Genomic DNA, 20183 nt, shown 5'->3' with positions numbered 1-20183 from the left:
TTACAAAGAAGTATATGATTTTGCATGCACTCAGTGCTTCACTTACAATCCTCATTAGAATGTATAACAGACAGTTTGCACTTGATGTTTTCAGGCATATGAGGGGTAGTGGTGTGGAGGCCCACCCTGTGTCCCCCCAGGCCTGTGAGCTTACACACAGCAGTCTTTTTAGAAACAAAGGATATATGTGTGCATGTGAGGAAACTAGTGGAGAGACATTAGAATACGTATAATTTGGTTGTATTTAGTCATTCTAGTCACAATTCTTGCTGCATATCTTAGCAGACACTTTGTCCAAAGTAGCTTACAAATGAGAAAAGCTTTAAGTCAGAGAACAGGGTCAGATGTGACGACACAATAACCTTTCTTTATTTCATAATACATTTTTTTACATAGTGTACATGTGCACACCATTTACAAGTGAGATGAGTGCAGAGATTTCAGAATATGTTGCAAATCCAAATATTTGCAAACAGCCATTCATATTTCACATCCAGTGAAAGATGCTATTTATTCACAAGGGTTGGAACATTTTTTTGTGATGCTCTCTACTAAAAGTGGTATGCCTAGTGCCTTGATTGTTACATTGAAGAACACTGACAGGTCAGCTATCACTGACCAGTATACTAGAAACACAGTCCATATGACAAATTGTATAATATATAAAAAAGAAAATCTCTTATCCTGCCGATGAGAAGAAACAGAGATACTAAAAATGTATTCCTTTCAGGTACTCTGAAATTGTCATGTCATCAACTGCAATAAAAAAGAGGAATAGTTAATGTTGTACAATAAAGGAAATTTCAGTTTCAACCAGGATATTACATAGTTATTTTGCTAGTACACTGGCATTCAATTATCTCTTTCCTTGTTGAAAATTGCATTCTTTTTGTTTGAGCACAATCATACTAAAACACTCACAAGTCACACTCACAATGTTCCATTGTGAGTGTGACTTGTTTTGTTTGCAACATCAAGCATCTGCAATAATATATTATTTTATTATATACAAGACTGCTGAATCCTGTATTGTGTTTGTTTTGAAATTGTCCACACATACAGTGCATCTGGAAAGTATTCACAGCACATCATTTTTTCCACATTTTGTTATGTTACAGCCTTATTCCAAAATGGATTAAATTCATGTTTTTCCTCAAAATTTTACACACAACTCCCCATAATGACAACGTGGAAAAAAAACTTTACTTGAGACTTTTGCAAATTTATTAAAAATAAAAAAACTGAGAAATCACATGTACATAAGTATTCACAGCCTTTGCCATGAAGGTCGAAATTGAGCTCAGGTGCATCCTGTTTCCACTGATCATCCTTGAGATGTTTCTGCAGCTTAACTGGAGTCCACCTGTGGTAAATTCAGTTGATTGGACATGATTTGGAAAGGCACACACCTGTCTATATAAGGTCCCACAGTTGACAGTGCATGTCAGAGCGCAATGAAAGAAGTTCGAAACCACCAGGACTCTTCCTAGAGCTGGCTGGCCATCTAAACTGAGCGATCGGGGGAGAAGGGCCTTAGTCAGGAAGGTGACCAAGAACCCGATGGTCACTTTGTCAGAGCTCCAGAGGTCCTCTGTGGAAAGAGGAGAACCTTCCAAAAGGACAACCATCTCTGCAGCAATCCACCAATCAGGCCTGTATGGTAGAATGGCCAGATGGAAGCCACTGCTTAGTAAAAGGCACATGGCAGCCTGCCTGGAGTTTGCCAAAAGGCACCTGAAGGACTCTCAGACCATGAGAAACAAAATTTTCTGGTCTGATGAGACAAAGATTGAACTCTTTGGTGTGAATGCCGGGCGTGACGTTTGGAGGATACCAGGCACTGCTCATCACCAGGCCAATACCATCCCTACAGTGAAGCGTGGTGGTGGCAGCATCATGCTGAGGGGATGTTTTTCAGCAGCAGGAACTGGGAGATGAGTCAGGATAGAGGGAAAGATGACTGCAGCAATGTACTGTACAGAGACATCCTGGATGAAAACCTGCTCCAGAGTGCTCTTGACCTCAGACTAGGGCGACGGTTCATCTTTCAGCAGGACAACGACCCTAAGCACACAGCCAAGATATCAAAGGAGTGGCTTCAGGACAACTCTTTGAATGTCCTTGAGTGGCCCAGCCAGAGCCCAGACTTGAATCCGATTGAACATCTCTGGAGATCTTAAAATGGCTGTGCACCGACGCTTCCCATCCAACCTGATGGAGCTTGAGAGGTGCTGCAAAGAGGAATGGGCCAAACTGCCCAAGGATAGGTGTGCCAAGCTTGTGGTATCATATTCAAAAAGACCTGAGGCTGTAATTGCTGCCAAAGGTGCATCAACAGAGTAGATGATTCTCAGAGGCTGTGAATGCTTATGTACATGTGACTTCTCAATTTTTTTTATTTTTAATAAATATAGGGTGTTGTGTGTAGAATTTTGAGGAGAAAAATGGATTAAATTAATTTTGGAATAAGGCTGTAACATAAAATGTGGAAAGAGTGATGCACTGTGAATACTTTCCAGATGCACTGTAGTTCAGCCATTCATTGCCAAAGACAATTCATGCCAAATTGCTTAGGTTATGGTTGACTACTTTTTATTTTATTAAAGAATGAAGGCAGAAGCAAACGCTTAGCTTGCCCCGCCCCCTAATCAAATTTAAAAAAAAAATCAAGAAACATTGCAATTAAAAACATTCTGACTGAAAACTACTACTAATCACATCGATACACAAGTTTCCAACCATTAAAAACATTACCCAGCATAAAGTCACTTAAATAAAAGTATTAATAACATTTGTTAGCATTTCAATATGGCCGTTAGGGGAAGTATGCACTTCCTGTTTGTTTACAGGAATAACAGGACACTCTCACCACATAAAGTATGATGATTTCAGCATTTGTATCCCCTTAAGGGTCTAAAGACTGATATCCATTATAGGCCTTTACTCTAAAAACAAGCTAAAATGTTCAAAAATAGAAGAACACTACTCTTGTAAATATGGCATCCGTGATGTCACCGGATTTCACCCGTGGATTTCAGCACATACACTGTGCCTGCACATTTTTTATAGGATTCAATGCATAACTCTTGGCCTACATACAGTAACAAAATGACCCCGCATATGAGCCAATCCATTCCGGCTACCCTGAATGGCAAGACTTTCCAGCCAACCATCTCCTAACATGGAGACTACTGATCCTCCCTTATGACGGCCCTCTTAGCCACCCAATAACCTGCCAACATCACAAAGCAGGTACAGGAAGAAACTAACAGCACGGAAAATAATGAGTTCAATGACATATCACATATGGGGAAGTTCCAATTGCTAGTACTGTATTCAAATAGAGGGTTTTTATAAAGTACATTTTTTCAAGTCGTACCATGATGCCATTTTATTGTACCATGAGTTTTCGGTAGAACTCATAGATTAAGTTCATTTAAGCTGGGGACAAGTTATCCAATCAAGCAAAAAAATCCTACTTTGTAATACAGGCCCCCTGATCTTCATCTCTGTCACAATAATAACACATACATTTAATATCTTTAAGCAATTTTTTCTCCAAAATTTCATTCTGATTGGACCATATTACACTTAGGATACTGTTGTGAAATGCAAGTAATTATGGTTTTCTATATAGTAGGGCAGGTCAAGTCCATATTTGAAACGTATTGGAATAACAGACTCCAATTACCCTCTTTTCAAAAGGTCATTATCATTGTCAGTATTATTGCTTGAATCATTTGTTAAATAAAGATTTGGTTATGTAGAATGTTGTGTGTGTTTTTATCATTAAACAGAAGACTATATCACATTTTATAAAACATTCTGAAATCCAGAAAATTCAAAAAGGCTCAAACTTTTTTTCTTAAAAACAGTTTTTAAGTTTAGTTTTTTTATTTAGAATTATATTTAAAAATTGACAGAATATTTAAATGTATTTAAAGCAATGAAGGAAAAACTAGTGACAAATATTGATGCTCTTAAATTTTGAAGGTTCCAGAGAAATTTAGAAGTATAATCACAACTCATGATTAAAGCTACCAATGGACATTTCCTACATTGTCCAAAAAAAAGGATTTACTGTCAAAACTGCAGGGAACAAACAGTAAAAGTACTTTTTTCCTACCTAATGACTGGCTGTCAACTCATGAGCTCGCTCATCTTTGGAGACAGAATGTAAGGGAATTAGACTCTCACACTGCTCACTGTCCTCTGGAAGCCTGCAGGACACATCAAAATTTAAGGTGAGTATTAATTCCTGTTTACTGCTCCTGCCTCTCTATAGTCAATCTAAGCATGCCAAACTTAGCAAAATGGGGAGGTTTAATTTGTTTGGGGGTATGACCACAGTGTTATGCAATAAAAAAGATGATAAACGTAAAGTAAATTAAAGACAATAAATGAATTACAAAATACAAATAATGGGCCAGCTCTAACTATTTCAGGGCTTTTTCTGTTTGATTCAGGTTTCTAGCAGTGTGTGCAGTTTGCCTGGTTACGTGAACTGATGTCTCCAAATTGCCTTTAATGTGTACTAGAGTGGACTGACATCCTGTCCCCTGCCTCACACCCTGTATGAATGGTTTTGAAAGAGGGATGAACGGCTTTGTTGATTTCTGAATTTGTGAGGAACCACCACAAAGGGCTTAATTAATATATTGCACAGCATGAAAATCTCCTCAACAAGTTCACTATTAAGAATGGTCTCAGAACTAAACCGTCAAAAAAGAACTTTAAAAAGAAGTTTTAAAAGTGTCCAAACCTAGCTGTTGGTTTTTGTAAATGTAATTTTCATTATACCATTTCAACAAAACAGAAATTCTGTAATGTAATAAATGCACCAGAACACTGATCATATAACATTGATTCGCTTGCCTTTGCATACGGTGTTTTCGGCAGAGGACAGCGAACACTCTACGCAGTCCAATCATAACTGGATCCCAGTTGTTGTAGTTGTTTAAAAAGGTTGCAATGAAGAATGACAGAAAGACTGGGATTGCTCCGGCAAAAAACAGCCAGGAAAATTGTACCTGGGAGAAAAAAGTAAATAAATAATAGCCAATGACATGACATACAGAGGAGTTCCGTTAATTGCACAGCACTTACCTTCTGAATACACATATCAGCTATAACTGACAATGGTATTGTAAGGCTCAGTGCAAGGGTGCCTATCAGTGATGAGGTGAGGAAACAGCCCCTATGGGAAGAAAAAATATTAGGACATTAACCATAAAAGTACCAGGTAAAGAATATCACTCTCAAAGCCAAAAAGTTTAAAGCTGTTCAGTAGTGTGGGTACAAATGCATCAGTAGGGCTACACTGAGCAAAAAACAGATGAATGAAATTTTATTTACAGGGAAAACAATTAAAACAATTTTAGTTTACTACTGCTTAGCATGTATTATAAAGACAGGCAAATTCCTAGGGTCAATGGTTACTACAATGAGGGAAATGCAGACGCAAAAGTCTATAAAATGGAAATACTAACAAGGTGATATATACATAATATATAACAAAAATGTCACACATACACTGATCTACCAACAGCAACCCAGAGTGAAAAGCCTGGATATGAACATGACGTCAAATTTCAGGATACAGGAAATTAAACATTTTTTGAATGGAAAGTCCATTGACTGAAATTGGTAGACTACTCTTTGTACAGTCATATTAATGAAAGTTATTTGTATTATATTCTGATCCAAATACAGCTCCATCCCAGAATTCATCATTATTCGAGGTTCACTCCAGTGGTTGAATTACAATAACCCAGTGATTTAACAATATCTTGTACATACCACAGCCATAGAAATTCAGAGAGCACTGTTCCAATCAGTCCGTTGATGATGATATACATACACACCAGCTTGCTGGGTAACTCAAAGGGCTCAAGGCCTGCGTAGTGCAGCAAAAGAAAACCCGGCCACAGCAGGAACAGGTTGAAGAGCCCCACGAAGCCTAGGTTGAGAACCAATGCAATGTAATGTTCATATTTTCAACAAAACAAAACTCCTTATAAGAGGGGTGCACATCTCTTATTTTTTCAGGTTCATAGCAAAAAAAGATGTAGATCATACATTAAACTGCATTGCACCTCGATTCTAGAGGCTGGTCCACGTTGCTTGTATATCACTAATTTCCACCCAACTACTAAATTAATTTCAATCAACATACAGTAAACTGGGATTCAACAAGCAGACACATTCCTTGCATGTATAACAAAAAATGTTTCGTCTTTGAACTTTGACAGAAAGCCAGAGTACCAGGAGGAAACACTAGGGGTGTAAATATGCATCGATGCATTGTGATGAATTGATTATTAGGGTAGCAGTTCAACACATCAATCTGAAAACAATAAATTTTGGGGGTAAAATAAAGATACTCCTACTGTACTTCTGGGTTGTATACTTTGACTTTCCCGTACAGCAGTTATATGCACATAGTAACAGTGCCGGCACGTAAATTTCTGAAATGTAGGATGGCAGGGGAAGGTTCATTAATATTTATAAAGGAATCAGTACCTGAAGATCTGAACATGTTTTTGGGAAATGCCTCTTTTGTCATTCTTTTTGCTAGCCATGGTAGCAATGAACATGACTTAAACGTGTGCATTCGCAATATAAAGTGATACACATGGCAATTTTTTGTCTTAGAACAAATGTGTACTTAATTTATTATGTAGGCTGCTGTGACAAGAAATTGCTGCGTGTGCATTTTATGTGCATCCCTGATGTGCATCCCTGACTGGAGTTGTTACAAGTTCTCAAAATTTTATTTGTAGTGTACACTGGATTTATAAATGCATGATAACACAAAATAACGCTCCTATTCATTCATGTCATTTGATGCCTTTGGACCTTAGGAGGAAATTCAAGTACACGGGGGAAAAAAAGTTGATAAGCACGTGCCACATAGATGAACTATGTTCTCAGGCTAATATATGAGAATAACCAAAAATCAGCTGAGACATACAGTTAATCCAAACATTTAAAGGCAAAACTGCCTTGAATTTATCTGGTACTTCAGAAAGACACACACACAGTTCACCTTTTCCAAGCCCACTTACCAAAGAACATGGGTATGTCCAGTCTATCCTCCCGCTCAACTTTCCGTTTGATCACCACAATATAAACAGCATAGAGGATGGCTCCTGCCAGAGACCAAATAATTCCTGGACATAAATGGGAAGCCGGCAGGCCAGAGTGTTAGTGCAAGCACAAAGCAAGGAGGAATCACCTCTAACTCAAGACAAAACACAACACTGTCCAGAGCAATGTTCAAAATGCATGACGTATGCTTGATCTTTGTTTCCAGGTTCATATGAGCTGTTTTTTTTTTTTGATTTGGACAACAATCACCAAACACAGAAACCATACTCTATAGGCTCTACATTCAACATTAAATCTCTGATGTAATGTAAGGAGTGGGAAAGCTCCTTTTTAATCTCGATACAATTTAATATTTCACTGTCATTTCTTACTGATGTTCCACTTTGGGAGCTAAGGAAGTGGACTGAACAATCAACCAGCAACATCAAGACATACTGATTATTTCCTAAACTAATTATCTACAAGGACCTGTTAAATTGGGTGCACATTAGTCAATTTATAAACAGCCTTTGTAAAATGGAAAAATATATTCAAGAAGGGGAAAAATGCTCCTGATTGAATGTTATCCAACTTATATCACAGAGTCAGGTCTTAAGTTTAAGCGCTACTGTTGAATAAGCTTGTATATCCATACAGCAAAATGGTAAGCACTGACATTTGTACATGTAATTGGTCAGATAACAGTAAAAGCAACCTGCAGCTGCAAAATAACAGAACATACCCATTTAACTCTAGATCAAATATTCCAAATTACATTTGTCATTATCCATCCATCCATCCATCCATCCACTTATACAGTAGCACAAGGCATTGGTAAACTCTGAAAAGGATGTCACTCCTTTGCAGGGAATACAAACACTAACACTTAGACACAGGCATATCGTATAGGTAATTTTAGAGACGGCAATTTACCTTAGGACTGTGGAAAGAAACTAAACTATCTAGAGGAAATCCATGCAAAACAGGATGAAAATGCAAACTGAGCCCAGACAGAATAGGGGTGAAATTCACAATGTCCAATCAAAGAGTGCGACCTGCCACTGTGCCACCCATAATGGTGAATTGCAAAGAAAAAGTAATGAAAAGTCAAATAAATCACTGCTATGTTCAGCAACATGACATATAATTTATATTAACTTAGTTAATTTACTGTCTGGAATAAGTTTACTGAGATCTACCCCTTGAGCAGGCCCGGGGGTGGTGTTTGCTAGAGAACGTGCTTGGTGGCTGGGTCACCCACATAATCTGGCTCACCACCCACAACATGACAAGATGGGGGTCAGATGCAGGACCATTTGGGCAGGAAGCATAAGTAGAAAGTGGACTAGATGGGAACATGGATTGTTACCTCTCTGGTGAGGAAAGAGCCCAAGCTAGTGTGGGAGATATAAGAGAGTCGGCTACATACAGTACAGTTGGCCTTACCTCCGTGCACAGAGTGGGCTCTGGAGCCAGACCTTGGGGGTGAGGATACTCACAAGTCCTAGGGGGAGGACTATGCAGCTGGCGGTTTTCCTGCTGAACGAGAGGGTTGCCTCTACGCAGTTGCTAGTTGCAGAGAGGAAAACTGCTGTGCATATGCACCAAACAAGAGTCTGGAATACCCAACCTTCTTAAAGGAAGTGGGTGAGGTGCTCAAGGAAATAGCTCCTATGGACTCCGAGGTCCTACTAAGAAATTTCAGTGCTCAGGTGCAAAATGATGGAAGTAATGATGGAGTGTGATTGGGTAGAATGGCATCCCAATTAATTGTTATTGGACCTCAAAACATGGAATGTCCACAACAAACACCAGGTTTGAAAGGCAGGATGTTCACAAGGGCTCTTTTCCACAGCACTTCAAAAAAGTACTTTGTGTTTGTTTTCCATGCCGTAAATACGGGTACTGGCGCGGAATGATGTCATCACAACGCAAGGCAGGGTATTTTGAATTTGAAAAATGGCTATAGTATGTAGGTGTGCAATTTTAATACCAACATCGTATGTTATGCACATGCAATTCTCACACCACAAGGACCGTGATAGTCAGATGGGTTGAGATCAGGTTGTTTCATACAGTCTGTACAGTCTGCAAACTACAGTGGGGGGGGGGGGGGGGGGGGGAGGGGGGTTAGCTTCACTAAAACATTTTTACTGTCTGTTATAGAAAACAAAGTTTTGCAATTTTAATGACTGTTCCTTTTCAAGATTATACTTGAGATTTAAAGTTTACTGTTGCTGCTTTTGCATGAACTCAGCATGCATCACACTCATTTTTGAGCCAATCACACTCATTTTTATCCTTGCTGGTTAAATCAATCTTAGACATGTATTTGAAACTCATTTTCTGCTTTACAAATTTGCCAATATCTGTTGCAACAAAATCGCATTGCCATATTTGAAATTTTTCCAATGTCATGCGGCCCTAGTACTGTAGCATATTTATCCTTTAATCTGATATTCGAAACAGACTGTAATTAAACGGATATCATTGTCAGTTGCTTAAAGGTGTGTAGGGGGCTTGTTTGCCATCGCAACCCCTCCCCCAAGTACTCTAAGCAGCCCCCCCAACCACATTTCACAATCTGGTATTAAGTTTCACCTTTTAACTGTGCCTGCTCACACAACCCTCTGCTCAGACTCCATACCTTAATCTAAAGGCTCACATAATGTTTTACTTTTTATTGTAACCCAGGGCACGGAGGAGACCTAGCAGTGAAATTGATTTCTCACATTTGCAGAATTCTCCCTAAGTAATATTAGTCTGGAGACCACTACGACCATATTCCTCATACATAGCAGAGCCTGTTGACTTCCTCTCTGAATAGTCTGTTAAATTCCCCACAAATAAATTTAGTTGAGCTCCCCACAATGAATTTCGCACAGCTGGCTATCAGACTGCTACTGATAAAATTTGCCCAGCAAGGGTGCAGGTGATGAAAAAAATTATAAAATTTATTTTATAATATTCAGAAAATCATCTCACACCCAGACTGCTGTGTTCACAAGATGACCTCTGCAAGCCTCCCTTTAAATGCTCTCAGGTGCAGACTTTTAGCTGTAGATTTTCATCCGTATAATGTTTTTGAAGTGGCAATAAGATCCAGCAAAAACAAAATAGAGTATAATAGAGTAATAATCAAATAAAGTTATCCTGTTCACAAGGTCAAACATCTTATCTAAGTGACCCTTCCTTTTACTCACTTTTGATCTTTGCTTCAGTTTTGGTATTTGATCTTCATCCATATAATGTGTCTGCAAAGTCTGGCAAAGATCTTTGAAATTATCATCTAAAAATTATCAAGTGTCTGAAACTGTCCCTTTTTTGCTATCACCATGTGCTGCTACTTCAATTTTGGGGCAATCTGTCTCAAAATTTAATGAGTTCCAAATCATCACCCATATAATGCCTTTGTGTTTCAAAAAGTCTTTCAAATACTTTTTGAGTAAATGCCTTGACAATAAAATGACTGTAGTAGCAGTGCAATGGTCCTAAAACCTTATTTATTCCCTATCTGGGAAGAACAACCAATGAAAATAACACTAAATAACTAATACCGAACTCATGTACACATATAAATGTTAAGCATGGATTTCAAAATTTGTCGTCTCATTTAAAAGGCATCCAGATTTAACATATACAACCCTGGTCTCACTATCAGACCAGAGGCCACATTGTAATTTACAATAATTTGTTTATGGCAGTAAAGTCCCCAGCTGTTGAGCTCTGAGCATTATGTCTGACTAACCCACTAATCACTCCATTCTGACATCACTCATGTCTGACAGGTTAACATAGCCAGGAGATTGGGCAGCCAGATAACCTTTGTATGACACGTATTTTATTTCTCCAGTAACTAGAACAGGATGTTTAAAATTATTTTGCTATGTCGTCATTTGGATTAGTTTTCCTTTCAGCTTTTTATTGCTGTAATACATAATCTATGTCAAACACTGTATTTTAAAAAATGTAAAATGAATTAAACTGAACATAGGAATAGTTCTCCTGAATATATGGTTTAAAAAAAACTATTTTAACAATTTAGAAGGAAGGTCTGTCATTTATCTAATATACCAAATGCTTAACTACTTTTCTTAATATTTCTGACTATACTTAATTATTCAAAACTCATAATATTTACAGTTATAATGAGTAATTTATAATGATGCAATTTGCAAATTAGTAAAGAAGCCATTTACCTAGAGCAGCATTTCCGTCAGAGCTGTCAGATGTGGAGAAGCTCACCAGAGTCACACCTCCAATGCTTATAAAGGGATGACAGAAATGTAAATCCAGCCTACAGACTAATTTCACAGTATCAAAGTACAGAACATATGGAACCACTTTACAATAAGGCTACCCTTTGCCACTTATAAATGGTAGTAACTCATCAATAAGAAAAAAACTGTGGTATAAAACTTGTTTATAATTGTGTAATAATGATCTACAAATTGTTACAACCAAATTAAGAACCTGCTTATAAACCATTCATAATCTCTTTATAAGGGTAGCCTTATTGTAAAGTGGCACTAAACATATGATATAAATAAATGCATTTATAAGGTCAAATAAGCAGACCCAACCCTTATGTCTTTAGGGCTGCAGAAATATGGCTTCATATTGAACCACCAGTACAAATTAACTATATTGATCCAAATGCTGGGAAATTACCTAGGAACATTTTTTTTAAACCATCACTTTCAACAAACCTGCTATAAATAATTATTGTCGTGTTCAGAACACATACTGTGCAATTCAGGATTATCTGTAAAATAAGAGTTTTTTGGTTGTTTTGTTTTACACACCTGTGGAATAAAAGTGTTACTCTCCAAATCATGGCCTAATGTGATAAGACTCACAGAGCTTAGCAAATCATCAGTCTAAATAAACTAAATGTCTTATTTATCCAAGATTAGAATTCACACAATTTCAGGTTGAAATTTAATTGAAATTTATATTTGCATAAATTTGTTTACTTACCTCAGTAAAACTGCTAAAAACTTTGACAATGTAAACCTGTCACTACTGTTGCTTGGAAATATGGCAGCCAAAATCAGTGTGAAAAGACCTAGTAAAAGACAACAAAAGCAGTGATATATGACTTGGTCCTTCAATGGCCTTTTTAGCTGTAATGAAACTCAATCACCATATAGACTCAGACGTCTGGCTCAAAAGAAGACTCAGCACTGATGGAAAACTAATAATTTTCACCAAAACTTTGTCAGAGTTCACTAAATCTAGGTAATTAAATATCATTATGCAATTAATCAGAAAGGCAATATGCACAGGTCCAGTGAGTATAAGGTAAATAATATTACATTGGTGTTTTATACTGGGAAAACTATTCAAAGTGTTTTATGTGCATAAAGTTTGCTAAATGTCATGGGGTTTTATTTAATACAGGGTACCCTGCATTACAGACATTAATGAACCATGTAAGTACATTAGTCATGCATCCTTGATTGTACAGAACACTTAATATTATATCATTGTTATATAAAAGTATATGATGTTTCTCTAGCTATTTTTATTTATTTATTTTTCCAAAGTGCAGAAATTACCTTAGAGGGAAAGCGAACTTTATGGTGAACTAAACTGTACATCATCAATATAATATTTAGGTCTGTTTTTCTTACCTGAAGTTGATGATAAAATGTTCACTATGGCTACCTGTGTATCGGATAGCGCTTCTTGGTAGGATAGGTTAGCAAGGAACCACTGCACAGGGGAAATTTAAACACATTATTACATAGTGTGCAATATCTGATTAAGAATACTCTTTCACTTTTACCATAGTATGGCTGATCATTATCAAACAAGTCGTAAAATATGTCTTTGGGTTCTGAAAAGCGCTGTATTCATCCAATACATTATAATTTATTATAATAATAAATAATAATAATAATCCAGATACTTACAACAAAGAAGAATAAAAAACTAATTTTGGCAACCTCAATCACAGTAAGCTTGTCAACTGTTTTCAGCAAGGTCTCGTGATCTTTGGCAGCTGGGTAGGACATCCGAGACAGTTTCGCTTCAAGAGCCTGTGTGGAGGGAAGCTGCCGAACCTCCATGATATTGCTAAATCGAACACGGTGCTTTTTAGGGGCTGTGAAAAGGTTAAATTGGGACTTGTGATTAGTGCAGAAAATTTCTTTATTAATGAATATTTTAAAAACTGGACATTCAATTTGACTGTTTAGCAATAGAATATGCAACATTAAATACAAATTTCTGCAAAATGACTAATTCTTTTAATACTTTACTAGCATACAAAAATACTATTTAATACTTCACAAATATCTAATTAAGATTATTCTGTACACATGCTTACATCGGTCACAGTTACCACTGGAATTGCTGTTTGGTTCTGTTGAAACATCTTGAAACTTCAGAGGAACATAGAGTGGTTCACTCTGAAAGACAACAGAATTGCCACAATATAATAACCATTTAACTTACCATAATAACCATTTAACATAACTGATTACTGTTGCTTACTATAAATGATTCATACACAAGCCAATGCCAGCAGACAACATGGCAAAGCATAGTGCAATAAATAACCATGGAAAACCAAAATAAAACATATTTATGTTGTCCTTACGAGACAACACTGTGCAATCTCCTAAAACAAAAAGTTGTACTATAAAACCCCCAGTAAGCCTAGACCTGTGGAGCCATTCCTCAAGTAAAATATACGGGAGGTCTACGAGTTAACACATTCCACTTTTTACTATACACTAGTGGCCAAAATTGTGGAAACGCATTCAATTTTTAGAGATTGCAGAACTTTATTCAACTGTTGCTCCAGTTACTAATTTAATCATCCGATGTATGATATTTGTAACATTCTTTGATTGTTTATAAACATTATCACCAATATTATTGTAGTAATTTTTAAAATATAATGCCAAAAATGCTAGGTTTTTCCACAATTTTGGCTATTAGTGTAGATGGAAAACACCATTCTCCAGTTTCCTAATAGCATTTGATATCTAACTGACCAATGAAAATACGTTTTATGATGTAATTTATTTAAGGGGCCATCAAAACTACTTCTCTCACCCTTTGTTTTTCCACTCAGAATCAAGATTGTAATTTTCTCTCACGATTCTTGAGCAATATATTTTTATTTTAATATATCTCTCTTTATTACAGTATTATTATTATTATGTACTGTGAGGATGGATCCCGATTGCTGCCCGCCGCCATCCCCACACCCGCTTGCATTCGCCAGAGTACTGACAGCTGTCTGATTACTGAGCATTACTCTGGCCCGCTTTCCCTGATTTCTTGATTTCCCTCTGGTATGGTTATATGAGCCTGGTGAGTGTCTGTACGCCGAACCCCTACTGAGTGTTTGTGCTTGTCCTGATATCCCATCTTCCTGCATGAGTGCCTGGCCCTCCCTTCACTCCCCAGGAGAGACTCCCTGGCTTTTTCCACCTTAACATCTCTTCCCGACTTAGATTCTCATTTAGTGTTTTTGATTCTTGTCTGTCTATTCATTAAAAGTCAAGATATCAGTAACAGTCAGATGTGTCAATCTTGGGTAATGTTTAAATTTCATAAATATGCAAAGTTAGCAGTACCACAGCTAGAGACACAACTACTAAAACAATGGAGATGACTGCACTGGACAATCAGCCATTTTCCATAGTGGAGGACGAGGGATTTTGTCAAAACATTATTAAATCTGAACCCCAGATCGATATTTCGGTATCCACATAATTACCTATGGCAACCCCTCCACCCCCCCCCCCCATTAGGTAGTGCTCCCTAATGTGTTTGATTTTTTCCTGCACTGTTCAGTACTTGGCCTTTTGACAACAATAAAAATGAATGTTCAGAGAATCCACTTTCCTTATATTCCATTAGTATTCCATTATTCCAATAGAGTGTAATTAAATGTGATTTTTTTTTTCAATATAATTTTTCAAGTTAAAAATTTAGGTCATTAAAATAATCAATTTATGAATCGAATCATGATAGAAAAGAAATATTTCCAATGTATCGAATCTTTCCCTCAATAACTGTAATCAGTTCAAATTGCCTTGGGGCCAATGATTTATACCCCTTGATGAAAACTACACTCTAGGTAAATAGGCAAGACATATATGTTAAGTTACTGGACCATTTAATTTCAACAAATTTCCAAAAAGTTTTTGAGTCACCGTTTTATTAAATTTGACATGTGAATTATCCAGAGGTCAGAAATGTTTTCTATTTTAAAAAAGAAACATTACCTTTGCCTTTTCCCACACGATGGGGAACAAAAAATAAGATTATTCAGTGTTTTATGTGCTGTAACTTTTTTCTATTACAGCTACATAGCTCAACTATGTATTTTATGCTTGTATTTTGCCTAAATCTGTTTCTAAGGACGAAGTAACAGGTTACTGTTTTTTGTACAAGTTGCATACATATACATTTTATAATTAAAATCTGACTTGTTACTCCAATCCCTTCACTTTTTTTAACCAAATGTAGTAAAAAGGAAGTTAGCAAGATGAACTTTGATTGTGACAAAAGTTTAATTTTCATTCTGTAAAGAAGTTCTCTGTCTGAAATATCCAATGAGTAATAGGAAGAAAGTAACAGCTCATAAAAAACTTTATTATAATTTTTTTGCTACCCATAGTGCACTATATCTCTAAGGGAAATAAATAATAATAATAATAATAATAAAACATTTCTGAGCTCTGGAAAGTATGAATAATTCACATGCCAATTTCATCAGAATCAAAATAGGTGATGCCAAGGTCATTTGTAGAAATAAAATGGAATTACTTTACTACTAAGAAAATATATTTGGTACAAAATTTAATCAATGCATATTAGGAGAAAATAGATTTACTTCATCTGTACAACCAAATAACAAAAAGACATCTGGGGTTCCATTCTAGTGTATTAGGTTGTTAGAAAACAACATTTTCTAAATGCAACCATGTTTATTTTCATAATTTTCATTACATAAGATGGTAAAATACTGTAATAGTCAGTTAAATCATGCTACAGACATAATTAGAAAACAGTACTTACTAAAGAATTGTTCAAACTGTGGTCTGTAGGACAAGCTGTTAGATAGGCCTCTCCATCAGCAAACTGAAATATAAAATGCATTTAAACTCAGGAGATGGAATTTAGGGTGTTCTTTTTCTTTTATGACATTTCAGCTATCCACATTTGAAGAATTTCTTCCCCCATCAACTGCTCTATGCATGACTGCTTTGTTTCTGACGAGCAATTCATACTGCCCAAGTATATGGATTGCTCCTACAAAAGAGCTGGTCTGTATGGCAATACTGTACATAGTGAAACAGTAGGCTGATGGTGTTCAAATCCCAAAAAAACAATTATCAATTTACCCATGAGCAAGTCTTAATCTGTATTGCTTTTGAACACAAGTATAACTAACGATCTTGAACAAAAGATGCTTTGATTTACAATACTATACTTATACAGCAGTTGCTTTTATCCAACACAATGCACAATTGATAAAGTAGGATCAGTCAGTCCCCAGAGCTTTTCTCAAGGATCCAACAGTCAGATCAGTCTGCCAATGACAGGATTTGAACAGGCAACCTTCTGATCAGGAGCACACAGTCCTAACCCACTGAGCCACACTCTGCAGACACGCAAGTAAATAAGCGGTGCAACCCTCACAAAGGCTTTTGGCCTGCCTCGGAATCTGCCAGAGCACTGCTGCCTCCAAGGCTTCCACACCAGAAATCCCAGCAGGTACAGGATGAACATGGATGTCTTGGCAAAAGTGCTGAAGAATGGTTTGTTGTACTCCTCGTGCTTGAATATATACTGGAAAAAAAGTGTATATATAGTATTTATTATGTCTCTGTCTATCTCTGTATCTCTCTCTCTCTCTCTCTCTCTATCTATCGAATTAATCATTATTTAGCCACTGAAAGAAAAAAGTATCATAAAAAATAACAAAAGTAACCATTGGATATAGGAGACAAAACTGAAATGATTTGACTTAAATTATGACTAAATCACAATACTGATGCACTGCTGCCAAAATAAAGTTCAATATTCCTCAGTTTTAACAAGTTAATCGGGATAAACAAATTAACCAACATTGGTAATGAATTCATACATATACTGCAGGTTTCTTTATTAATCCTTATTAACTTCCTCAAATATATATATATATATATATATATATATATATATATATATATATATATATATATATATATATATATATATATGACATACACATAAACATTTCTTCAACAGACAAAATGGCTCCAGTTACATGAATGGTAGACTGCTTGAACAATGGGTCAGGGTATAACTGACATGACATACCAAGGTAAGCTCAGAGGAGGCCACCCAAATAACATCGACAAGAAGTAAAACGATGATCCCTAGAGCTGTGCGCCTTCGCTGGGCCAGCACACCACTCTGGAAGCTACTAACCCGGTTCATAACAATGCACCACACCATCAGGAGGCTGTGAGGCCAAAGAAGATGCATATCAGAGCTGGTTCATTAATCACTGTATTACTGACACAGGCTGTCTTACCATTAAAGATCCATGTTAAAGTCACTAAATAGCATTTCTTTTAAACTAGTGACTAGTGATTTTGACTGTATCAGAGACACTGCAATTAAATACACTATGCAAACACATGGATGCAAATACTAATTATTACCAACTGCCTTATTGGATGTTCCTTGTCCTTAAGTATCGATGTCAGAATAATTATAATACAATATAATAATTTCCTTATTTTGTTTTTATGTGGTTAGGGTTATTAGAAAAATTACGTTCCAAATCTGACATTTAGAATAATCATTCATATACCATGTAGTTGGTAAATGGATGGCACACAAACAAATATTCATGCAGTTCCCTTTTCCCTGTAAACTAACCTGAATCAATTTATATAAATATAAATTTCAATTCAAATACATTCAACAAATTCTCTCTGAGGAAATTCATCAAACTGCTGATATCAGTTGAATAATTCCACTCCTACAAATACATGAAGATGGCAATATGTAGTGTGTAATTTTAACACATGAGCACTGTAGAGAATAAATTTTTATTCTTAAATTGTTATGCGAATGTCACAGATGGTTCAATCAGAACAGAACAGCTCTCGGTATAGCTCTTCTTATGACGAACAATTTAGTATCAAATTGAATTAAATAATATATTAAATTAAATTAAATTAAATATCCAGGCTATTGTGAAACGAAGTGTTTTTATTATTATTATTAATATTATTATATGATCTACTCACCTCCACTGGGTAGGAAAAACTGAGAGAAAAGATAATATTACTACTGCTAATAATTTTATTAGTGTACTAGTGAACTTCCCGTTGTGAAGGGCAGTCATACAATTTACAATTGCAGCTAATAATTTCTGTTTCAGTTGTGAAACAGTCCATGTTACAGCAAAACAAAACAAAAAAGGTAATGTACTAAATAGATATTTATTAACTGAACGTAGTTACAGTGCATCAAATTAATAAATGCCTATGAAGAAAAACTGTTGAAAGTACAATATGCAGAGCTTCTGAACATATGCCATTTGACTGAAATGCAGTCAAAGGTCGCAATACTTGTTATGCTAACTACTACTGCTACCAATAATAATAATAATAATAATAATAATAATAATAACAACAACAACCAACGTTATGCATTGCTAATTTGAAAGCTAGAAACAAACTAGTGAACTTAATATTTACCTAACCACAATCTAGCAACACTGCCTAATCTTAAACTGAGTGATTCATCCACTAGCGAGTGGTCGTTAGCAATTATCAGATGAAAGATTATTTAAAAATTCATGTGCAGTTAAGTATAAAGCTCGTCGAAGAATATTTACCAGAAACACTGAAAAATAGTGCCGTCCGCCACTCCTGTGTTACTGTGACTTTCTCATTTTCAGTGCTAGCCAGCCACCTAGCAAGCTAGCTAGCGAAATAACAAACATATCAAAAGTCATACAGCATTCCTTGACGTTCAAACGTTTTCCCTTAAATGAAAATATTTAGATGTTTGAGTTTGGCGTTGTGATTGCGGTCTAACTGCGCAGACCCACCTATCTCTGTGTGACTGGTCTCGCTTGCAGTTGACGTTTGCTTTTCGCGCAGTTACTATTGCAGCCTTGATGTTACCAGACATAGTATTTACATACGCATAAAACGTCACTGATCAGACGGAAACGTCAACGTGTCACATGGATAAGACTCAGATTTTTTTTGACGCTAACAAAATAAAATATAAACTAATCACAATAGCTCTGGGAACATATGATCACGGGTACAATAAGCAGATATAATATCATGTCAAAAACCACAATTTGTCGTCAATAGTCTTCAGTATCGTGTAAATTTTATAAACTTAAAACGTGAGTTGCCTGTCAGAACAGTACAATATACTGTATTTCAATTTTAGCACTCTTACATTATACAGTTGTCCTAGAAGAAAGAAGTTCCATCAATTATTAGGCTAATATGTCTGAAAAATTGTACCACCTTTTTAAAACAGAAAAAATAATGCCATTCAGAATATAATTGTGTGAACTGTAAAACAAAGAATGAATGGTTTGAACGTCCTTTTCACGTAAAGAACGACAACGAGATAACAAAGAGAAATGCTGTAAAATAACCTACTTGATAACCAAGTGCATGGTCATAACTAGGACTGTAAAAGTATGAGGCAACTGACATATATTCAGAAAGCTCTAAACTTGAGGCATGCCCTAGAAATAATCTACTGTAATGAATCTTTCACATATCCCAGCGTACTCTCCTTAGAAGACTCAGACTTTGTTCAGGATCGTTCTGCGAAAAAATGCGACTAAACGGGAAAAACAACGCACAAATGTATCAAAAATATCTAGGTCTAAGAATAAATCATTACAAGACTAAAAATTCAAATAGAAAGAACTTATTGTACCAAAATAAATCCTTTTCAATTAGAAGTTACTTAGTGGGTATATGTCCATCGGTATGAACAGAGAAGGAAGCTACAGTTATTTGAAATAAATTCAACCGTGACTTTATTGTTGACTGCCTCCCGTCATCCATATTGCTTTTGCTTGAGCCTAT

General features: G+C 36.2%; 1 protein-coding gene across 3 annotated transcripts; it reads right to left on the bottom strand.

The window, feature by feature from the left end:
• Nucleotides 1-347: 347 nt before the first annotated feature.
• LOC111860689 (solute carrier family 35 member F5) lies at nt 348-20166 on the bottom strand. 3 transcript variants are annotated; one of them, XM_072715319.1, is made up of 16 exons: nt 19172-20166; nt 18956-19044; nt 17422-17566; nt 16759-16908; nt 16135-16197; nt 13424-13505; nt 13008-13198; nt 12726-12807; nt 12070-12157; nt 11289-11353; nt 7068-7172; nt 5800-5959; nt 5107-5197; nt 4876-5030; nt 4127-4220; nt 348-756 (listed from the first exon to the last, which is right to left on the bottom strand). In XM_072715319.1, the coding sequence occupies exons 3-15, from the start codon at nt 17557-17559 to the stop codon at nt 4127-4129; spliced, it is 1464 nt and encodes a 487-aa protein (XP_072571420.1). In that variant the 5' UTR covers nt 17560-17566; nt 18956-19044; nt 19172-20166; the 3' UTR covers nt 348-756. The 3 variants fall into 3 exon arrangements, with proteins under 3 accessions (XP_072571420.1, XP_072571424.1, XP_072571422.1); XM_072715323.1 differs by lacking the exon at nt 17422-17566; XM_072715321.1 differs by lacking the exon at nt 19172-20166 and having other exon boundaries at nt 16776-16908; nt 18956-19165.
• Between the last annotated feature and the right edge of the window lie 17 nt (nt 20167-20183).

Source organism: Paramormyrops kingsleyae, chromosome 1, assembly GCF_048594095.1.
Source record: "Paramormyrops kingsleyae isolate MSU_618 chromosome 1, PKINGS_0.4, whole genome shotgun sequence".
Classification (NCBI taxonomy): Eukaryota; Metazoa; Chordata; class Actinopteri; order Osteoglossiformes; family Mormyridae; genus Paramormyrops; species Paramormyrops kingsleyae.
This window is presented reverse-complemented; position numbering and strand designations above follow the sequence as displayed.